Source organism: Acanthochromis polyacanthus, chromosome 6 (assembly GCF_021347895.1).
Source record: "Acanthochromis polyacanthus isolate Apoly-LR-REF ecotype Palm Island chromosome 6, KAUST_Apoly_ChrSc, whole genome shotgun sequence".
Lineage (NCBI taxonomy): Eukaryota > Metazoa > Chordata > Actinopteri > Pomacentridae > Acanthochromis > Acanthochromis polyacanthus.
In genome coordinates, this window is record NC_067118.1 from 35,527,113 (window position 1) to 35,550,548 (window position 23,436).

The 23,436-nt window shown below is 39.8% G+C and overlaps 2 protein-coding genes across 2 annotated transcripts; both read right to left on the bottom strand.

The window, feature by feature from the left end:
- Window positions 1-2,475: 2,475 nt before the first annotated feature.
- On the bottom strand, window positions 2,476-10,615 carry tnnt2a (troponin T type 2a (cardiac); the record flags this gene model as incomplete). Its single annotated transcript, XM_051949755.1, has 13 exons — window positions 2,476-2,733; window positions 3,769-3,809; window positions 3,901-3,991; window positions 4,105-4,214; window positions 4,298-4,408; window positions 4,503-4,580; window positions 4,888-5,004; window positions 5,285-5,348; window positions 7,066-7,090; window positions 7,336-7,365; window positions 8,848-8,904; window positions 10,319-10,360; window positions 10,585-10,615. Coding segments are annotated over 13 exons (831 nt in total), but the record flags the coding sequence as incomplete, so codon positions are not given.
- Window positions 10,616-12,374: 1,759 nt separating this feature from the next.
- lad1 (ladinin) lies at window positions 12,375-18,856 on the bottom strand. Its single transcript, XM_022191782.2, has 14 exons — window positions 18,681-18,856; window positions 17,841-18,023; window positions 17,143-17,419; window positions 16,175-16,248; window positions 15,330-15,501; window positions 14,922-15,014; window positions 14,592-14,635; window positions 14,466-14,508; window positions 14,239-14,282; window positions 14,043-14,109; window positions 13,812-13,946; window positions 13,639-13,728; window positions 12,637-12,762; window positions 12,375-12,510 (listed from the first exon to the last, which is right to left on the bottom strand). The coding sequence occupies exons 1-13, from the start codon at window positions 18,716-18,718 to the stop codon at window positions 12,664-12,666; spliced, it is 1,359 nt and encodes a 452-aa protein (XP_022047474.2). The 5' UTR covers window positions 18,719-18,856; the 3' UTR covers window positions 12,375-12,510; window positions 12,637-12,663.
- Between the last annotated feature and the right edge of the window lie 4,580 nt (window positions 18,857-23,436).

The window sequence follows — 23,436 nt, forward strand, 5'->3', positions numbered from 1 at the left end:
TGTGCCCATGTGTGTTTTCTCCAGATACTCAAGCTCGCTCTCACAGTCCAGTGAAGTTAATTGGTGATTCATAAATGGCTGTGGGTGTAAGCATGCCTGGTTGTTTGTCTCTTTGCATTAGTGAACTTGTAACGTACTCCATTTCTCAATACGTTGGTCAGCTGGGATACAGTGCCTTTAAGAAGTGTTCACTCCCTTGGCAGTTTTCCCAATTTTTTCCTTTTTAACACTTGAATCGTGATCAATTTAATTTGACTTCAGTGTCAAAGTGAAAACCGATTTCTACCAAGCAAAGGAAATTTATTAAAAATAGTAAATGTAAAACAAATTACTGCTTAAATTTTCACACCCCTTGAAGTGATTCACCTAATTCAACATGGGTGCAACCAATTGTTGGTGCAAGTCACACAATTAGTGACATGGGGATCATGTAAGTGCTGTGGATGTGTGAAGCGATTTTAGTATAAAGACACCTGTATCTGGAAGGTCCAGTCACTGGTGAATCAGTACTCCTGGTTATGACTACTCCGTGAATACAAAAGATCACTCCAAGCAACTATGTGACGAGATTGTTCAAAAACACAAATGAGGGATGGGTTAAAAAAAAACAATCCAAGTCACTGAAAATCCCTTAGACTACAGCTGAAGCCATCATTAAAAAAATGGAAGTAATGTGGCGTGTATAAATCTGCTTAAAGCAGGCTGTCCTCAAGCACCTGTGCAATAAAAAATTGCTATTGAGGAAGGCCACTAAGACACCTATGACTCTTCTGAAGGAGTTACAACTATTAGATTTTGGGTTGTGCATTCAGCAGCTGTTTTCAATTTTTCACCAGTCAAAGCTTTAGAGGATAGTGTCAAAGAGAGAGTCACTGTTGGAGAAAAAGCTCATATCTTGGTTAGAGTTCATTGGAAGATATGTGGGGGAGTCTACAGTCAGATTGAAGAAGCTTGTTTGGTCTGATGACACCAAATTTTTGCTTTTTGTCCATCAGACAAGACATTATGTTTGGCCAACACCAAACACTGTACATCATCACAAACACACAATCCTCACTTTGAAGCACGGTGGAGGCAGCATTATAATGTGGAGACACTTCCCTGGAGGGCTTGTAAAGGTAGAAGATAAAAGTAGAGCCCACAAAAATCCTAGAGGACAACAGGATGGCAGACTGCAAGAGAACTGTGACTCGGGAAGAGATTTATTTTCGAGCATGACGATGACCCGAAGCCGAAGCTACACAGATATCATAAAACAACATAAATGTTCTGGAGTGGCCAAGTCAGAGCACAGATCTCAGTCTAAGTGAGAGTATGTGGCTGGACTTGAAAGGGCTGTTCTTTCATGATGTCCATGTAAATTGTGCAACTTTGCAAAGAGAATGGGGTAACATTGTAGTGTCAGAATTTTACTTTGACATTAAAGAGTCTTTTTCGTAAATTTGTTTAAAAAAAAAGTTAACTATTTTGATCATGATTCAATGTTGACAAGCAAAACTTACAAGAGATGTGAATAGTTTTTACAGGCACTGTGGGCTCAAGGTCCCCTTTGACCCTCCACAGTAGATTATAGCTGATGGATGATCCTTCAGAGGACTTTGAAAGATGGAACGACTCCTATCTTTCTGTGCATCCTGTCTGTTGACAATAATGCGTCATAAATCAGCATCAAATATTGTTCCTGTCCCTTTTATTTTCCCCACCCATGCTCGCCTCATGAAAAGAAGTGAAAAACACAGGAGATGCAATTAGCTTGCTGACTTATCCCATCTCCATTGTCTTCTGACTGATGTTATAAACCACACAAAGAAAACCAAAACACCCCATTCTGTTTTAAAGGAAGCCAGATTTTTTTTCAAACCTTCTGTCTTTCATGGCTGTAAATCAGTTTCCATCAGTGTTGTTCTGTGTGTGGTTTCATTTAGATCACTTAAGATAAAAACAAGAATGACTTATGTATTGGTATTTAGTTTTGTATCTGCATGTCTGATTAAGAGCGAAGATATTGTCATATAAATTCACCCTGAGATTAAACTTTTGATACACTTGTAAAGTTGGAAATCAGTCAAAGGAGGAGCTGTTTTTTTCATTAAAGAGGATTTTCCCACCTGGATTATTCATGATGGAAATGATTCATTTGCTTTCAGCTGTGTGTGTGTGTGTGTGTGTGTGTGTGTGTGTGTGTGTGTGTGTGTGTGTGTGTGTGTGTGTGTGTGTGTGTGTGTGTGTGTGTGTGTGTGTGTGTGTGTGTGTGTGTGTGTGTGTGTGTGTGTGAGAATATATTGGGTGGATGTCTGGGCGTTAGCCCAAGGAGCATCATGTCAGAGCGTGTCTCCTTCTCGCTTTGCTGTAGGCTTTCTGCATTCAGGTTGTGAATGTACTGGAGTCGTTTTATTCTCTGTGGTGTTTTTTTTTCTTTAAGTGTCGGTAAATACGGTCATGTGCTCACACTCGAGAGTATGACACAGCAAGAGATTCAACCAAGATGGTTTTAATGACACCAAAACTTCCTTATTCTCATCCACAATGATGGCAATAAGAGAAAAAACAATACAGTAAGATGGAACTAAACAAATAGGTATAATTGGTACTGCAGGTTGTGGCATTAGTAAAATAGGTGGAACTTGGGTGTGACAGGAAATCCAGGGTTTGGTTTGAGGCAATAGGTGCAGGACAAGGCTCACTCAGCATGCCGGGGCCTATTTCCTCAGGCCTCGCTTGGTCCTCTTGGATCTATTGAAAGCAAGAGACAGGTCGTGATTCCGGCACAACTTGTTTGTCCACAAAAAGTATTGAGAATGCCCATTTAGCCAACATTTTCAGCTTGCAAAATCCTCTACCACCCTTTACAAAAATAAATCAATCAGCACAAAGTGACACGCTTGTGCAAACACTGTTTAAGTGTTTCAGGTGTGACAGATTACACACCTGTCACACCCAGCCTGACAGACATCTTGCCCCGTTAGAACCAGTAACAGAGCCTTAAGGGGGCTCATGAAGTTTTGAAAATGAGAAAAATGTGAGCCGAGAGGTTTTGTGGGAAGGACAGTAGTGTGTGCTTATGATGACTTAAATGATAAACACTTTTAGCAGGTGACCTTTTAGCTTACCTGTAGATTGGTCAGCGAACTATTTCAGCTCTAGAGTAGTGATTAGTGTCTGAATGGGAAATTGTTACTGCTGTATACTAGTATATTGATTATAAAAAGGTTCAAAAAACTAATTTCTTCCTCTGGACTCCTTAGGAAGATAATTAGGCTGTGTCTTTGACATGCACACAAAGAGTTTCTTCAGGCTGGTCAGGCAAGTATGCACTTTTCATGCTCCTAGTGGATAAACTGAAAAGAAAGACTTGCATAACATCATCTGGGACGCTGCAGGGAGGTCCCTGAAGTCTGAAGACATAACCACTCGGCTTCGAGACAAGAATTTCCCAACAAAAAGCCTTACTCTCAAAGATAGGCATTTATCAGGCAGGCTAATGCACTGGAGTCATTTTATTCACTGTAGAGATTTCTAACTTGCTATCAAGTTTCCTCATGGGAAATGAAGGATCTATATTTCTGGGGCTTCATTCATACTAATAGTCCGGCTGCATGAACCCTATGATCTGTCAGTTGCAAACAGCCTTTTATATCTTTCATTTAAGCATCTCTGCCTTTTCTTTTTGTCTTTTTTGCTTAAGATCTTCATACTTATTATACTGACAGTCTGTGAGCAGGTGTCTGTGTGGCATCAGATAAGGAAAAAATGTGATTTTTTTCTTACGTTTTCTGATGGTCGCTCACACGGTTTCTCAGCACATTTATCTGCAACAAAGAAAACATGCAAATATTACAAAACTGAGCTCTATTCAACCCCATTTTATCCTTCTGTGATATCCTACATACTATTACACGCCTCATATTTCTGACTGGTGAGCTGGTACTGCAGTTCAAACTTCTCCGCCTCCAGCTGGTACATCCACTCCCACAGTTCCTTAGCTTTCTCCCTGTGAGACAGACAAGAATGATGGATCATTATTATGACTTAATGTGTCCCATTAAGGACAAAAAAATATTATATTCTGTGCATTATGTAATGACATGGTATTTCTCCACCTACTTCAGTCTTTCCTGACTCAAGTTCTCGATGTCCAGAGATTTGCGTCTTTCGCTCAGGATCTTCTTCTTCTTCTCTCTCTCTGTCTGCCTCTTACCACTTCTTTTCTCTGTCTGGGAAAGTGAATTAATGGCTCTATGGACATCTTTCACATTGTTTAATTGCAGCTTTTTTGATCTATAAGAACTCCACTTACCAACTTTTGCATGTAACCTCCAAAGTGGAGGCTGGTCAGAGTTTTCTTCTTCTTTGCATCGTCCTCTGCCCTCTTCTTGGCCTCCTCCTCCTCTTTACGAGCTCTCTCCTCCTACAGAAACATTGACCCAGTGAGGAAGACGGCTTTTGGACGAAATGTAGGCAGCTGTGCAGATTAAATTGAAGCAGCTTGAACAGAATTTTACCTCAAGGCGCTTTTGACGCTCTTTCTCTCGCTCACTGCGGATTCGTTGCTGCTCCGCTCGCTCAGAACGACGCTTGTCCTGAACAACAGGTCATAGCATTTAATCATAAAGTATCGATTTTTAATGGAATATCTCCATAGGGGTACAGAGGAACATTTCCAGCAACCATCATTCCTGTGTTCTAATGCTACATTGTGTTAGCTAATGGTGTTGAAAGGCTCATTGATGAGTAGAAAACATTTGTGCAATTATGTTAGCACATGAATGAAAATGTGACTTTTCATGGAAAACATGAAATTGTCTGGGTGACCCCAAGCTTTTGAACAGTAGTGTATGTGTGTGGTAACTGGTTTACATTTGATAGGTTGTCTTGTAGTTCACTTACAATTCTGTCTTTAAGATTAATGAGCTCCTCTTCTTCCTTCTTTCTGCTCTCAAAGTGAACCTCGATCAAAGTCTGCAGCTCCATCAGGTCTTTTTCCATTCTCTTCCGATGTATGTCCTACGGAAACAGGGATCCAGTGATTTTGTGCTTTTGATACTCTTTGTTATTGGCAACACAGATTATCAGAAGCAATCATTTTTAATTGGTCTCCAATCTAAAGGAGCAGGCCAATAATTTTGACTATACAGGGTAAAAGTAATGGGGGCATTTCTATCCTATAATAAAGTTTGGCAGTGTTTAAAATCACATCATACTCCTTAAGGCAAAACCCTATGCACAGTTAACTACTACAAGTAAACAGAAGTTCCTCTGTTATGATCCTGAGTGTTTCACTTACATCAAAATCCACCTTCTCTCCATCCGGGATCTTGGGAGGGATGAGGTTCGGCATGATAAATGGCCTTAAAAAAAGGGAATGAGGGAACAGCAGAGTAAAGGGTAAAGTAATACTGGGTCAAGTAAGAAATGTGGAAAAAGTCAAAACAGGAAAAGTTGGTTGCAAGCACTGCTGGTGTCAAACGGTGCTGAAAAGCAATCAGTAGGCGCCAAACAAATGTCCCTTCAGTCTTTTCTTTCATGTCTTTGCCTGTGCTTGTTGTGAATGCTGAGAAGTAGCTTCTGTAAATGTAAATTTTTCGGTGCACTTGGCTGCGGTATCGTCTTTATTCCTGGCAGTGGTAATGTACACAGACAAAGGTGAGGGGAAGAGTGTGTGATTTGCAAATTAGATTTTGACATCCAATTTCAACATGTCAAACTTGAGACTGAAAACAGAGAAAGAGTGAGGCAGGCTACATTCAGGGGTCACAATTTAAAAAAAAAAAAAATCTCAGTTTCTCCAGGCAGTCTCACAGATTGTCTTTGTACACATTTTTTTTTTTAAATACGCTACATAAAATGTAGCAGTAATTTCTCAGTGTTACATGAGAAAAAAAATGAAATATAGAAAATATAAAAGGAAACCATGTCCGTCTGCAGCCATTGTCTCTGTCACGAGCTCATTCAGCTTCTTATCTTAAAGTTTATTTAACTTGTTTTCTGAACTTCAGCAAATCTAACTCAGCTAGTTTTGCTCTTTCTCATCTTATAAGGTAACTTTGAACTAATTAATCAACTGAAGTGCAGGTAACTCGCATTTTTAAAGACAGCAGGGGAACTTGCATTTCCAAACTAAAAGAACTTGAAATGATTTGCAGTATGTCACACTGTGAAGAAAAAAAGCTTTTAAATAGTTTTTAAATCTAATTTATTGCAATTTAATATCATATAGATTTTCCCTGTTTAGTTTTTTCAAAAAGTGTGAATTCACACACAAAAACAAAAACTGTAAATAAGTGTGTAAAAGGAGTAATTTATGTGCAGTGAAGTTAAGTTTAGCTGAGTTCAGCTAAGTTCAGTTAAGTTACTGTAGATAGGATGAAACTTTATTTATCCTGAAGGAAGTCTTTGTGCCAAACATTGCTCTGAAAAAGGAAAAACATTAAGTACCAAAAAGTAGAAATCAATAAGATATAATTACTGAAATATTAAAATACGACTAAAATAGAAGAGCAAAAACTAATCCTGGAAATTATACAGAGTCACCTCTGCATAAAGGCAATATCAAATAATTTATGTATCTTATTAATTACTTAAGACGGACAGTTCATAGTATGTATGTAACAGGGGGCAACCTGTCAAATGTGTATCCTTCCCCTCTCCCAGTGTCAGCTGTTCTCCAGCTTTCCACAACCCTCAATATGCCAACGAAACTACAGCTAATGGGTGGATGGATGGAATTCACAACATATTTATTTTATCAGATAGAGACAAAGCCTAATTTGCATCTGTGGTTCCTTGGTCGAGGCCATTCTTGGCGTTTACGACTAAACAAACAATAAATTAAGCCTTAATTAGTGAGACGTGTAGAGATTCCTGTTGAATTTATGGCACAGCAAGATGTTTCTGTTCTCTGGTGCTGTGATGTAACACCGTGCACACAATAGAGTTGGTATCAGCCACCTTATGTAACTAAGAAAAAAGCAAATAATCAGTTCATGCTATTCATTAAGACTGTTTCCAAAACAGTTCTGTAGAACCATAAACACGTGTGTGTGCTCATGCATGGGCGTTACTCACTTGAATTTTGGTTTGGCCTCCTCCTCTGTTGTGAAAGGAGACAAAAATGGGAAGAACAGGCAAATGTGAGCTCATCCAGACCACACACAAACACACATACTTACCAAGATTTCACCAAAATATCTAGTTAATCCCACCACAAAGCCCTGGCAAGTTCTAACAACGCAGTCTGTGTATTTGTTAATTACGTAATTCTAGTGTGGAGCAGGTTATGGGAGAGAGCATCGAAGGCCACATCATTCAAGGGGTGCAAATATTTATTCCAGTTACCTTCTCCATCCTCTGCTCCCCCTTCTCCATCTGAAACCAAAAACAAATGGCACAATTTGGGATTGTGTTTCAAATGAGTGAGTATTACATCTCAGTAAATGGTAGCGTCTTAGGAGTGGTGACGGGCGAAAAGGCATAGCAAGAGCCCTTTCAAAGAGAAGAATTATTAAGGTGCTGTTTGCTTATCTGTAGCAGTGTGTCTCTCAGCAGTGCAGCGTATCACATGGACCTTGTAGAGGTGGAAATGGTTGCCTACGCAGACCAGTCATGATAATAAGCAGCCTCTTACAGAAGAAGGCATGGCATCTGTGACCTCTGACTGACACTCCACTAAACATTGTCAACAAACGCCATGAAAATGTCAGCGTTAGTCTTTCGATTTTTCAGTGAATGATGCAGGTGTTTTATCAGCAGGTGTTTTGATTGTTAAAAAAACAGGCTAATCCTCTCACGGTAACAATGCAGAACAGGCTGATGTTTGACAGATATAATGTTTTCCATGTTGGTAGTAAACCTAAAGCACAGCAGAGGTTGAGAGGAATGCCACTGGATTTTCAGGTTTTTGTCATAAATTATAGTGCTCTAGGAAAAGTCAGAGGATCACCAAAGAACCCCGGGACTGGTCTGGGAACCATTAATGTTTGTTTGAAATTTAGTGCCAAAAAAACCTTCTGGTGACACTAGAGGGAAAATAAGGGGATTAAGGTCGTTAGGATTTATTATCTTGGAACCCTGAATGTTAAATATCACTGTAAATCATCCAGTGGTTATTGTGAAAATGAAAGTCAGGGGATCTCCAAAATTAGGAGGATTTGTTGCCTGGGTGTGTGCAAAGTTTCATGGAATTAATCAGGAACTTGCTGACATATTTGAGTCTGGGCCACAGTGGTCCAGCAGCTGACAGGACACCATCCAGTGCTTATAACATGTTGAAAACTTCTCCCATACGCCTAATTAGCCATAGCGCTGTTGTATTCACTTTTTTTTGGCAAGTCAGAAAGTCACTCTTTCCCACCCACTGTGTGCGTGTGACACATCAAGTGAAAGTCCACAGGCTCCTCACAGGGCGTTTGCTGATTTCGAGGTATAAATGACATAAAAAGATGAGAGAATCAGACTAACTTCCCTCCCATTTGGTGTAACTGGTAAGACAGAGACAGAGATGGGAACACCAAAAGACGTGAATAATTGCAAACACCTAAACCTGACTAATGAATGAGCCTTAGGGCTGGGAGGCCTGGGGGATTACCACACAAACACCCGCACTTGAACATCAGATAACTACAGACTGTCACATACCAAAATGAAATGTGACTAAGACAGCGGATCCTCTTACCGTCTGTCTGTGACTCTTAGTTACGGGTGGAATACATTTAATCATCATCATTTGGTTGTCAGCACAAGCCCAGCACTACACCAGGAAGTGATCCTGCAGGGTAATCACCTACAAAATGCCCGACAGGCACTCAGAAACCACCTGACAGCAGGGTTTCCGCTTTTAAAGGCGCTCACCTTGTTCTTCGTTTGCCTCTTCGTCTGCAGCAGCTTCATCTTCCTCCTGTGTGACCTCTGATACAGAAGCAACAGCACATAGTTGATAGTCAGTGAGACATCTTGACTGTTGCGGGGTGTTAAAGTGACTCATTGCTCTAATGGAGAAATCACTCCCCTTTGTCAGTGACCTGGCATTATTCATAAGTTGATGGCGAAAGACAAGAGAGGACATGAAATGAGGACAGCAGCTAAACCCATTTGAAAATGTTTTCTCTAATGTTTACACATTTTGAATCCACATTGTGCTTTCATTATGTTACTCAGAGTGTTGGATTGACACTGTGCTGCAGACTGAAATGTGCTAGAGTTTGTACAAACTTCATGGACAGAGAGAGCAGAATGATAACAGGAGATCACTTCCAAATGATCTACTAGCTCTGGTATTTAAAGCTGATAGCACTGAAGAGCTGCTAAGTGTCATGCCCTTGTGTAAGTGAGTGTGTTTGGGAACAGATAGCAGACATGAAAGCAAGCTTTCTCAACCGAGACTCGAAGTCTTCAAAATAACGTGATAAAACATTAAAAAGCAAAACTGCATGAACAAATTCCTGAGCAGTTTGGTCAGTTTGGGGGAATGTTGACATTGTCCAAACTAATAAGAGAGCAAAGCTGCACATTTTTAAATGTACACTACCAGTCAAAATATTGGACACACCTTCTGGTAGTGTGTATTTTCTCATCAGGAGGTATTTTTGAAAAGTTTCCATTACTGACAGAAAAAAGGAAAATGACTGACTTTGAGGATTCATGTATTTTTCAGGCATTCATCGGTTTATAATGGTTATCCAGGGAGGTCAGGGAGATATGGAGGACAAAAAATGACTAACATTTATCATTTATGTAGAAACGCAGGAATAAATGCACAAATAAAAAAACCCTTCAGAGATATATGTTGGTTAAAAAAAACAAATAAATAAATAAAATAAATGTATTTCTTCACTTGTTTGCACACAGATGCTAATTTGTAATTATTTATGTTTATTTATGTCGTGAAAAATTTAGTACCACCTAACATATCATTGTATGGACAGAAATGTATCAATAAATATATTTAAAAAAACACCAATGCCAATAAATCAGCAGATAAGGTAAAAATGGACGTATTTAAAATACATATTTTTTTATATTTATACATTCATTATTTATTTAAACTGCATTTAACAATCTTTTTTCACACATTAATATTATTTCTCAATAATATTATTTTGGCTCCTGGAATATTAGAACATAATTCAAATATCTGTCTTAACTTGTAGTTTAATATTTGAAATCATTTTTTGTTGAATGAGTTGTATAGTTTTATGGTCAGTCAGTGAAAAAAAAAAACAACACTTTATGGATTCTGGTTTTATGGCAGCTAAATCAGCCGGATATTTGTAATCTATGGAGTATCTCTAAAAATACTTTCAGCCCAAAACTAAAGCAGTACCTTCCTCTGCCGGCTCCTCCTCCTCCTCTACCTCCTGCTCCCCTGAAGAGCAAAGCACAGTTAGAGTTAGTAAGAAAGAAAGAAAGAAAGAAAGACACGTAATCATCACAGCTATGCCATTTTAACCACGAGCACGATGACTCTCATCCCTCCACCTGTTGCTCTGATAAAGAACATTTGTTATGTCCTACAGAAACATGACTAATATCCATCCACTGACGACCTTGAGTTTCCTTTTTAAATGTGAGTACTTAAGCTGTAAATACCTTCAGCGGCCTCCTCTTCAGAGTCACGCAGTCAGGAAAATAAAGGGAGGATAAAATTCAGAAGCATTATCACATAATGTCAAAATGCAAACTGTTGTTTAAAGCAGCACATTTGAGATAATGCTACCTACAGCAAAGAGAAGACCAGGAAGAATAAACATTTACACGGCTCAAAAAATCCCCGTACTGTTGCGCAGGTTTTTGGCATGAACATACTTTGTGCTACACTTAAAGACTAGATCAACAACATGACTCACAGTCATAACACAGTTCTTTACATTCTGTTTACTGTCAGATTTCTTAATCCCTACCTACAGCTATAAAACCTGCTTGGCAAACAGGCTTAACATTTGCTTCAAATGCATGTAACGCTGCATTAAATATATATTAAAGTACAATTGGAAGTGCTATATTAAGCTTTGGATTGCGCAGAGAAAACGCTTGCTGAAACAACACGGCTTTAACGCCAGATCACATCTGTCAGAGCTGTAGTGATGATATATGTGGTGAGTCATCGAGTCAGTCCTTACCTTCCACCTCCCTGTGAAAGTCAAACACGCATGTAGATTAGTATTGTGACCAAGAACACATATGACAATCTATCATCACATTACAATGGCATATAACTGTTAAGCAAACAGATGTAAAACAAACCACATGTCTGCACTATGTTGGGTGCACAGAGAGACGTGTTCAGCATGTTTACACAGAAATTTCAACCTACTCCTCATATTCCTCCACCACTTCCTCATTGTCTGACATGGCGGGGTGCGTTCAGGTGTGGAGCAGGTAATCTGAACATTAAACACAGACTCCGTAAATTCTCCTAGAAGCCAGATGTCAACCGCTATGATGTTTTTTTTAGCATGCACACTATGTTTTCGTCTTCAAGCTTATAATCTTACCTGAGAGAAAGTGACAGAGAAAGAAAGCTGATGGAAAAGCTCAGTGTGCAGCAGAGGAGAGGTCGTTCCTTTCTCCCAGAGGAAACGTGGGCGTCAGAGGGTCAAGGAACCGACTGTGTTGCGGGAAAGATGCTTTAGGACCCCTTGTTGTGTTATTAATAACCTTTTAGATAGCATGTACTCGCCTTTATCACCATTCCCAAAAAAGGCCGCCGTGTGCACGACTGTGGGCGGCAGTGCCAAAAAGATCCAGATAAAGCCCCAGTTGCTCACAGACAATGATTCACACACACACATTCCCTCGGCCTTGTATGGCACCCTGCCGCTGACAAAACACAGACACACAACTCTTATCTCCATCCTCCCTCCTCTAAGCTGAAGAATGTGAACACTCATTAAAGTCCAGACACAGTCGTAATAAATTCATGACCGACGTTTGTAGTAGGAAAACATTTTATTCCTCATACAGGCAGAATCGTGTCCACGAGTCCAGATGAAACAGAAAATTATGTTTGGCAGATTAGATAAAACAAACAATTACAACTTGAGCAGTGCTGCAGTTCAGTGAAACACAGACATCATTAAGACCTTCACCCTTTTAAAGTGCTTGAAAAATTACACAAATGCAAACACATGAAAAGGTTTTTCTCTTTTTGGAAAAAACAAATACCACCGCCCTTTCTTTTTTCTCTCACTTTTCTCTTCCTGTCATGCCAACGTTCCTTTTAACTCCTTTCCTCTCTCTGACTTTTAACATTCAGCGTTTGAAATAAGACATATTTATACTTAGAGAAGCAATGCAGAAGTGAATGATAGAAGCTTCCTAACTTTAAAAGCTGTGTCCTCCATTTCATTCCTCTAAAGCTACAATGCAACACTCCCCCCCCCCCCCCCCTTCATGACTCCTGCTGGTTTCTGCCATTAGCAATGAAGAAAAAAAGAAGAAGAAGAAAATCAGTCAGTCATGGCATCCATTAATCTTTTCTCAATCGCCGTCTCTCCTCATGCTGTATTAGAAATCCTACAAGTCCAGGCACAGAAAGGAAATCAATTATTACTGGAAAAATACATTTCCTTAGACTTGTGTCATTTCAGGGGTGGTTAAAACTGTTTTATCATCCTCTGCTTCACACATTATGGGACATACCTGTTGAGCATTGTAAATGACCGCTCTTCACTTGTAGATTTTTCCAGGGGTGCCTTTTGAGACGCTTTCCTCCCCTCTGTTCTCAAACAAGCTCCTCTTACTATTGATGTCCACATGTCTCAAGTCCTTCAAACAGGAAATAAATAGAGAAAATCAGAGAAAAAGCAACTGCAGCTTTGTCAGACGCTATTTCTGTTTCTCTTCAGAGATGACTTAGTCCCTGCAGCCAAGAATACCTTGCTGTCAGAACTAACGTCAACCAAAGCAGATATGTCATAGAAGCTATTGTAAACCTATGGATTAACCTTTGAACACAACCTCAGTGCTTTAGTCAACCTGCCATACAGAAACAAGTCAATCTCACAGATGGAAATAACGAAACTTCTTCTAGAAACAATAAGAAATTTAATCTGAATTGCTTTGTTCGGGGTTAATTGTCCTCCATCTCACAATTAACAAGCGCAATTTGACCTTTTTTCACCTCTTCACCTACACAATGGCCACTAAAACGAATCAAATGTCAGCATCAGGGACAGCAAACTCCACCCTGCTCTGCCAGGACACACAGCTGAAAGAGTACTGCTGCCCTCTGGCTGTCAGATGTTATTTCCCACCGTGTCATTGATCCTGAATTTGCAAAATTGTTGAAGTAGAGCAAATGTTTGCTAATAATTATGGGCGAGATTCTGACTGCATGGCTTAATGGGAAATAATAGAGAAAGTTTCAGGCTTTTATCTTTGAAATTTTCCGAAAAAAAATTCAATTTCAAAGTCGGTCGAACAACAAAACAAAACAAAAAACCAATACCCCCTAGGAATGTTTTTGGTATATCAAGAACATTTTTTTACACATTTTCACATCCTTAAATATCCATATTTTATGTTCATCAGAGATGGTTGGGCAGATTTTTTTTTAAATTACCCACTTGTTTAACTTCCTTGATGACATAGTTTTAGCAGAGACGTAACGACAGTGGCAGCCTGATAAAAGGCTGACCTTACCGAAGGACTGTGTGAAGACCCTGGTTGGTTTGCCTTGTTCATCCAGCGGTTGATCCGGTCAGACATTCCTGATGTGAAGCTCCTAAATTCCTGAGAGCAGCAGAGATGTCGATTAATGGCACGTGTCTCTGATATAGATTTTAAAAAAAGGGCCGAGAGCAATGAAGATATACCTGTCTGGAAACTCCTGGACTGGTGGGACTCTGAGCCGGCTGCTCCTTCTCAAAGAGGCCTCTCTTCCTGGACACCTCGTCCAGCAGGAACAGGGATCTCTGGGTCATGTCTGGAGATCGCGTCGCTTCTGACTTCTGTGAACATATTGGCAGCAAAGTTAACATAAAACCATTGACAGCTGATGTAGACTAGAGTGAGAATAAGAGGAGATTCCAGGGTGAGACTCTGACCTGTGCAGCCTGAGCCAGTCTCTCCATCTTCTCCTTGATGGATCTGGATGAAATCCTCTGTTTGGAGCTGGAAACACAGAATGTATGTACGCATTTCACCAGCTGTACTCACTTAGAATGATGAAAATTACATAAATGAAAGCGTGAAGAAGGGAGAAATCGATAACAATTTATAAAACTGATGATACAAACTCACTTTCTCTGGAGAGATGACGCTTTGTCTTCATCTTCATTTTGGTCCTGGTCCAAACCCAAGGAGAACGTAGACATTACAATTCATTTATGCACAGTTTTGTTTCAATAATATTACAATCAAGAACGTTAGTTGTATCATTTTGTTAAAGTAAAGCACTTCAAAATCAACTAGTCATAATTAATTCTGATTTTACATCAGGTGAAAATAAATTATAGTTCTTATCTTACTGTATTAAATTCGAACTTCTTGGAGGCCATCCTCACACTTGCACTATAACAGAATAAACCAGTCAAAACTGAAGCAGCAGTCACAGATGCAAAGAACCTCAAATGAAGACAAACATGTATCCTCACCTCCTCTGCAGCGGTGAAATCTCCTCTTCTTTCTTTCTCATCATCTGTGGAAGAACAAGCCTATGTGAGTGTGTGTTAGCAGCCCTTACAGCTGTCCGAATGTCAGCAGCAAACGACCTGCAACATCATCTTCTCTCCTGGGATGTGTTGGGGTGTTGATGAAGCAACAAGTAGCGGTAAAAGCTGGTAAATATTACCTCACCAGTGAACATAAAGTCCAAAGCCTGAGTGACACAAGCAAATTGTGCAGGGCTGATAGACTTGACGGCGAGATTAAATCATGTTTTAACAGTCAAATAGGCACCAGAGTGTGTGTGTGTGTGTTTTTACCCTGAAAGATACAGTCCTGGAGCTCTGTCTGACAAAGGCAGGTTTGGCCGTCGGTTCAAAGTTTCCATTGGCGGAAGACTCATTCAAACTGGTCTGAGAAAAAGTAAAAATAACGTAAATTTCCTGCCACGTAAGGTCACAGTTAACCCTTCCCAGTCTGACTTCAAATCAACTCCAATGAACGTCTTTTTCTCTCATTGAGGACTGATTATTTTGTGCACCAGAGACACTGGCGGTTTGTTTTTACTGGCACAAAGATTGTTGTTTTAACTCTGGTAACACTAGAGGATGCTGTTTCTTTTATCGGCCTGATGTGGCAGCAGCACGTCACAGTCAAACAGTTTGACAAGCGAAACATGGAGCTGAGGTAAACATGCTGTAAATTCTGTAATTGGACAGTGTGTTTACCTCCTGAGCATGTCCATTCTGAAGGGGGCTTCTACCCCCCTGAGGAGATGGACTCTGAGAGGGTGAAGGCCAGTGTTCCCGTGGCGACCAGGTTGCCGTCGGAGAGCGTGGGCTCATGGGAGATGTGCAACCGCTGACGGAGGGACTCTTGTCCAGTGAGATGGAGACAGAACTGCAATTCCAGAAACACAAGTGAGCTTAAAGATCAGCTGAAAGATGTGAGAAAACAATCAGTGATCCAAGTCTGCTTTTGAAATAATGTTTTCTACTCTTCTGGGGCTATGAGAGTTCAATCTGAACTCATATCAAAACTGTACAAAACAGGCCGCCGACATCATCACAATGACAAACTACCATCCTGTAGCAGTAAATTGCATAACTCCCGTGCAGACCTCTGCCCTGTTAAGTTCACATAAGAATAATGGCACAGAAGTTGGATGGAGTCACAGTTCTTTGATGCTTTAAATGAATAAAATGATGCAATAGAGAACTTGTTTGCATTCAGAAAGGAAACCAGATGTGCCTCGACGTTTCATTATCTCAACAAACTTATGTAAAACTGTCCTCAGCTATTGAGCAGGCTGAGCGTAATCAGGCAGAGGTTGCCATAAAGATACTGTATCCCAATAAAACTAAGCCATTTTAAATCTTCATGGCTAATTTTATAGTGGAAATACATTAGGCCTATTTGCTTTTTACACTGTCCTTCTATTCTACTGCTTCTGTTTCTCTGTTTCCGATCAATAACCTTTATCTTATCTTAATAAAACGGTCGATCTATACTTGGTCCTTCCTGCTGGCCAGTCTACAAAGAGAACAACAGAACAAAAACAGTCGTTGTTAACCTGACAAACTTGCGGGTCGGGCTGGATGACGTTTTAGGATCAGGGTCCTTACCCGACGACTCTCCATTTTCATGCTAACAAAGAAGCAGAGAAAATCAAAATGAGCACACACACACACACACAAGCTTTTGTACTGAGACACACCTTGCGTTACATAACACGGCTCGGTCTTATTGCCTCATTCGGAGATACATTGAATTCAAACTGGCTGCCAGTGTAATAAAAGATAAAGCTCGAGTTATGACCTTAAGCACACCTTATCAAAGTTTTAGAGATGATTTGCATGGTCAATGAATTCACAGGAAGAGTACAAGTGCAAGGCAGGGCTGGAACAGTCACAAAGTTTTCCCCCTTAGCCTGTAGTATATTCTAATTCTTGTATCCTCAAAGAAATAAAATATCAAAGTTGTTTTTGAATGGTGTGTGTTAGCATCACCCTGTTAACATGTTTGTCTGAGCAGGAGAGGTCCTTTTTGTTGTTGTGGAATCTAGATAATGATTAACACAGCTCTCCCTCTGTGTGGGGTAACAGTTAACTTTACCGCAGGGTGACACTTTTCATGGCACTGTGTTATAATGAAGCTTTAATACCTCAGGTGCTAGCTATGGTTTGTCTACCTGTCCTGTAAAAGGTTTTGTCTGTCGGTAAAGGCTGTTTGTGTCGTCATTTTTTGCTTGCAGGGATGTCAGCAGGTCTTATCTCAACTTCTACTCATGATCCCCAGAGGATGAATCATTGGTTATTCCTTTAATTTTCCACAATCACCACCACTAGGTCAAACTTTTCAACCAGACTCAAATAGCTCAACATCTGCTGCATTATTTGGCACATGTTTTGCTACGGATATTTGTTCAGCAAGCGTGGCTATAAAGTCATGCTGTCATGTCATAACTCCAAATGGCAGATTTTTTTTAATAGCAAAATTTCTTTCCCTTTGCTGCAAACTGAAGAGCATCTCCAGCCTTACTTGTCTGTTTGTGATGCTGATTCTGGTTTTGTTGCTGCTGGTGTTGATGGGACTGCTGGGGGGTTTTGAAGGTGGTTGTGTTTTGAGCGTGTTGTTGCCCTGCTCCTCATCCAGATCTCCCAGTATCTCCACCCTGGCACTTCCTCTTCTGCCCGCCTCCCCTTCATCCACCTCTTCCTCCTCCTTCTGTCGTCTCAATGTCTCCACGTGTCTCATCCTCCGCTTTTCGTCGCGCACTCGCAGCATCTCCACAAAGTCCAGCTGCATCTGCTCCACGCTGGCAACAACATGAGCACATGTTTATGTCGGATACAAATGATGGATCGTCTCAAGACAGAGGTCAAAAACCTGATCGGGTTTTTTTTATAATGAAAGGCTTTCTGTCTTTTAAGGCTGCTTTTGCTCCAGGGACTCAGCTGTTTGTGTTTTTTGACAGCTTTTCATACTTTTCATGCATGGTATCAGGTGTTTTCTTGTGTTTGAAAAGAATACAGATGACACACTCCCATGGGGCAAAACTTAAAGAATCCTCTCTGTGCATCATTTTAGTGATCAGTAGCAGCCATCTTACATGCCATAAACAAACAGAAAAAGAAAGAGAAAATGCAACAAAGGAAGAGGATCATGCTCAGACTGTAAAAGGCAAGTTTCGACACGCAGAAATCAATAAATCAGTTTTACTAAGCTGTGAGAAGCACCTGCTGAGGCCCTGGGATGTCTCACTGGAGTCTGTCCCAGTGGGGCTGTCACTGCTGGTTGTGTTTATCTTTGTAGGACTCAAGTCAGAATCTGGGTCGGCGGTGGAGCTGGAGCTCTTCACCCTCCTCCGTTTCTCCCTCTCGACCTCCTCCTCGTCCTCCATCGTCCACTGACGAGCGAGGCTGAGGGAACAGTCACAACGGGAGCAAGAGACGTAATAATCACCCGACATGGTCGTAAAACAGAAAATGAAACAGAGGCAAGACCTGACAAGATACACATGGCAAGCATTTGCTAAACGGTCTCCAGACGATCTACTTTTTATTTAACTGACAGGAACTTATCCAGTCAGCTCCTTGTTTTGGTTGTTGGAGAGAATATATTAAAGCTGTCATAACCGTTACACAGAACCTGCTGTACTTGCTCATCAACTTTTATATCAGTAAAGTCAGGGTTGTTTTTCTGTCTAAGAGAATTTAAATGATTCCTTCAGCCTAGTATTTAAAGAAAACCCATTATTTATTAGTGTATTGGTGAAGCAAGTTAAAGATCATTGGAAAGTTGATCTCTTAACTAGACAAACACATTTATTCAAGGGTTAAACTGTGTAAAATTATACAGTTATCTTTAGGCTTTAATCTGGAAAAGGTAGAAGTCTCTGTAATACTAATAAGGGCACAAAGAAGGATATCAAAGAGCACAAGTGTAGACTCTGTAAGGTGCTTACTACAGAGCTCCCTAATGAGTGTTATGCAATAATTTTAAAAGATAGGCTACAAGTTAAGTGAAGCAAGAAATTTGCTTTCTATGCTACAGAAAAATGCTAAAGACAATCTTACCTGGACAAAGCTGACCAGTTTTTCCGACTGATGGACATATTGGGGAGAGGAAAAAAAATTAAGTTTCCAGGTGCACTTCACTCACGGACTGAAAAAAAAGTCGACTGACTGATACTCTGAGGGCGGCAGTCAAATTACAGTCAGTGCAGCACAAAGCAGTCACCTTTACCCCGGTGCAGCTAACTGAGGTGTCACATGACCACAAAGGTAAGCTTCCCACCTGACTGACGGAGAGAAGGTGGAGGGGGGGAGGCAGAGAGGGAGAGAGAGCTTCTCCTTGTATGGTAGAAGTGTGGCTAATGTGATAGCCGGTGCTGTTGTTAGTTTCCCAACATGTTATGTTCCGGATACAAGGGAAATAAACTGAGCTCATGTAGGCAATTAAAGATGACACATTATTGTTATTATTATCAGCATCATTATTGTTCTTCTTATTATTATCATTGCTGTTGTTTCAGACTATGTTAATTATAAACCAACGACAAATAATAAATAAGACAAGTACACCAGGAAATAATTACAAAGTTAGTAATAATAGGAGTCTGTGTTTATTTTTATTAGCAGTAACTGAGCAATTATCGGCAGAAAATTAAGGAAAAATTTAATACAGTTCATGTTACACACTTAAAAAGAAGGTGCAAATCATTTAAACACAAATTGTCTGACTAAAACTACCTACTGAGTTTGTTGGTCCAGTGTTTAAAAGCAATACATATGTATAACTATGCATGTGCAGCTGATGCCTTGCTGCACTGGACAGCGAGTCTTTTTATGGTGTGAGTCAGAGTGTTTGCTGTAAGGCCACACCTTTGTGTGGAGCCCCGTGTGTCGGACTCTGACCCAGGCTCGGTCCAAAACACACACACACACTCCCTTCACCTCACCTGGCTTCATAGAACACCTGCGCCAGCTGTATTCTGTGCCAAGTGTGAGCCCACAATAAACTCTGTCAGCTACGATCAGTGATAACTGATAACTAAAGTACCGCGCTTGTTGTTTGTTCTGACGCTTCCTCCTTATGTGAGCGCCTGTGCAAACATGATCCTACATCACTCATATTTGGAGAAGGCTGTCTTCTAGCATGCACCATTAAGATGCTATCTTATGGAGCTAGTTTGCATGTCACTCCCTGGACAAAGAAGCATGCAACAGTGTATCATCTGAAACACTGGCAACTAACAAACTGAGAAACAGTTTTTACCTATGGTTCATCAGACTTCTGAACTCAAAACAGTAACGCACAGTGTCACTTTTAATAATGCTGCTTGCATGCAATCTCCTGCCCATATTTATTCTATTGTATAAGTTTTTTGTTTGATACCATTACCTCCTCACTGTACTGTATATATCTTGCCTCTTTTGCATATGTTGAATTCCTAATATACTTTTGTTTAATAATTACATTTGATTTTCTTACTTATTATCGTTAATTTAGCTTGTTTCAATGCACTGTCCAGTGGCAGCTACTTATATTTTCGTCGTGCCTCCATATATGATGACATTAAAGCTGTTCTCTTCTTCTATTCTATTCTAAACTTTCTGTGTTTGCATGCTTGTACAAGTGTGTGCCTGTCACTTGCATCTTCAGGACTGACCTGATCTCAAAAATGGAGGTGAAACATGTAGACATTCACACAGCAAAAATGTTAGTTACTGACACTAAACAATTGCTGGGGGGTTTTTGCCTCTATTTGGATGAGGAAATTTTTAAAATGTGCAGAAGCAGAGTGTGAGGGAATTCTGCAATGAGGAGGCAGACTCAGAGACAGTCTGCAGACTCCGATGGCTTATGTTTAAAATAATGTTTACTGATATCAGGAGAAGTGACACGACCGGCAACACAGTGATGTGAGCACCGGCAGCATCAGTTCTGAGGCTTTTTTTCAACCTTGGGTACATACTGCACTGGGAGGAATGCCAAATTTAGATTACTGCCCAATATGGAGACAACTTATCTACACCGTAACATCAGATTAAACAATATCTAATCTTAGCCCAGTCATGTTTTCCGACAGCAGTTGTCTCTCTCTCATGTATCTTCTTTTGCAGCATCTGCCTTTCTCAGGGTCATATTAGGGACACAGAGGGCCTGAATGAGTTCCCAGCCTCAGTTTGTGAGAAGCAAATAGGAACAGGGGTCAAAGGTGAAAACCTGTAGGATAGTCTGAGGCGATCTATAGGTTATATAACTTGATTCAAGATGACAGATACAACCTACATGACGTCTTAAGCTAACAGCTGTGAGGAAATACCTCAATAAGGGGAAAGAGAGTCATTTTTCCTTCACACAGAGGGTGCTTCATAAGCATGCAAAACTGACAGTAAGCAAAGAGGACTGTTTTACAGCTGTGGAAATGATTCTCTCCTGGACATCTGACATACAAGCATACCATGTCTATAAAAGCTATTCATCCCTCTATTATGGCTTTTCAACATTAGATCATGAGAATTCACAAATAGACTCATTCATGTCAAAGTGAAAACTGGCTTCTAGGAAGTAATGTCATGTTTATGAATATAAAATAAGTTACTGCATTAACCTCTTAGGACCTGACATCCACATATGTGGATATGTTTTTATTTTCTTTTTGTTTTGTTTTGTTTTTGTTTTTTTACCAAAAGAGCGTATTGTTATTACTAATAATAGTACTAATATTTCTACTTCTATTACTAATAATACAACTACAAATAATAATAATAGCAATAACAATAACAATGTAAATCTAGTAAAATATAATGTATATGTAATAAACATAATCATCAGGTATTAGATATTATCCAATTATTATATTTATTGGTTACTCCTTATCCCAAATAACTAGAAAAAAACTAAAATGCAAGCCCAACCAACACTCGGGTCTTAGGAGGTTAAAATTCACCCCCCTTGAAGTGACCTCCTTAATTTAACACGGAGTCCAGTTAAATTCATCATTTAGAAGTGGAAGTAATATGGCATATACGTACGTTTGCCCAGAGCAAGCCGTCCTCAACAACAAGACAGTGGAAAAAAGAGACTAATGATCGAGGCCACTAAGACACCTATGACTTCTCTGAGAGTTAAGTTACTGAGAAGGGAAAGACTGTGTACAACAACTGTTTTCGGTTCTTCACCAAAGTGTCAAAAAGACAGTCACTGTTGGAAAAAACTTGTATTAAAGCTGGATTAGAGTTCACCAGAAGACGGTGTGAAGTCAACTGGAAGACGGCTCTTTAGTCTGATGAGAGCAAAATTGAGCTGTCAGACCAGACACTGGGCTCCACATCACGTATGTTTACTTTAAGTGCATCTATTTATTTATTTATTTGATGGGGACAGTGCACATTAATGAACGTCTATTTTGACAGCAATAGACCAAAATCTGTCTGATTAGAGCATCGACGCAGGCAGGTAAAAAGAAAAAAACATAATAGTGAAGCATGGGACAATAGGTCAAAATTAAAGCACAATACAGAAGATTTACAAAGAAAATATTAGAGTGAAGCATACAGTGAAACACAGGACAATAGGTCACAATAGAAGGACGTAACAAAAAATACACAAAGACATTAAAGGTCAATGGTCGCAAGACTGGTTCACTTTCAGCCACTGGGAGTCCTTCTTTTAAGAAAGTCAGACATGGGGGGTGTGGTGAGTCCATGTAACACCTTGTACATCAAACAAAGAAATTTAAAGTTTTTAAAATTCTCAAAGCTCAATAAGTTGTACTCTAAGATATTACAAATATGATTTGTCATTGGCTACCTATCAAAGACTTTTAACATTTTTTTTTTTTTTTACAGTGATTCTATGATTTAGTATGTATTTACACCTGTCAGCGCCCAACATGCTATGGTGCATTCAATGTGTGATAGGATCATGCATATTACAAGTGTCATCACAAAGTTATGACATATTTCACTGTCACAGTCTGAGCTATACTCTGTTACTGCACTCTCAGTGGCCTATGCTTGTTTACACCCAAGGGAGTCACCACAGCATATGTGACGTAACAGTGCGGAGGACTGAGTGTCTGAATGGATAGCAAAGCATGCTGGGTAAGACTGCCGTGCCCATACCTACAACACTGATTGAGATCTATCCACACACTCATTGCTGTAATTGCGGGGAAAGGTGCATCTACTTAATAGTGTCTTCTCTGCAGGGAATACTTATGCAGTCAATTATTTTATAGTTTATATTTTCAGTCAATCTGTTGTGACTTGGATATGGGAGAGTCTTTTTTGTAAATTCTTGTCAAAAAGCTCCATATGCTGACCATAATTCAGTGTTGAAAAGCAAATAAGTGGGATTAAAACCTTCCAGGGGGATAAATGTTTTTTACATGCTTCTTGTTGAAAGATATCTCGGGTTTCTTGGTTTATTCTGTCTGTATGTTCCTTTAACATTCTAATAACAGTCTAGAGCCATGCCAGCAGCTCTGTGAGGTTGTGGGGCTTTGAACTAAGGAGTGGCACTTACCCCCTGCTAATACTGACAATGCAAACAAAGTGTTAGGTGTTTAAAAACAGAACATAATTAAGTGTTTTAACATGTTTACCATTAAATACAATATACAGCTGAGGCCGATGGGTTTGGCATCACATTTGCAAGGATTTTGTCAGAAACCAAAGACCTACAATGATGATAATGGTGCAAGTTTAATTTTTTTTATTCATTCTGCGAAGAACAATTCTTAAATTTCAGAAAAATCCATCCAATGTCTACTGAATTGTTTCATTACATTGTCAAGTAGTTTTAATTAAAGCCAGTTAATGT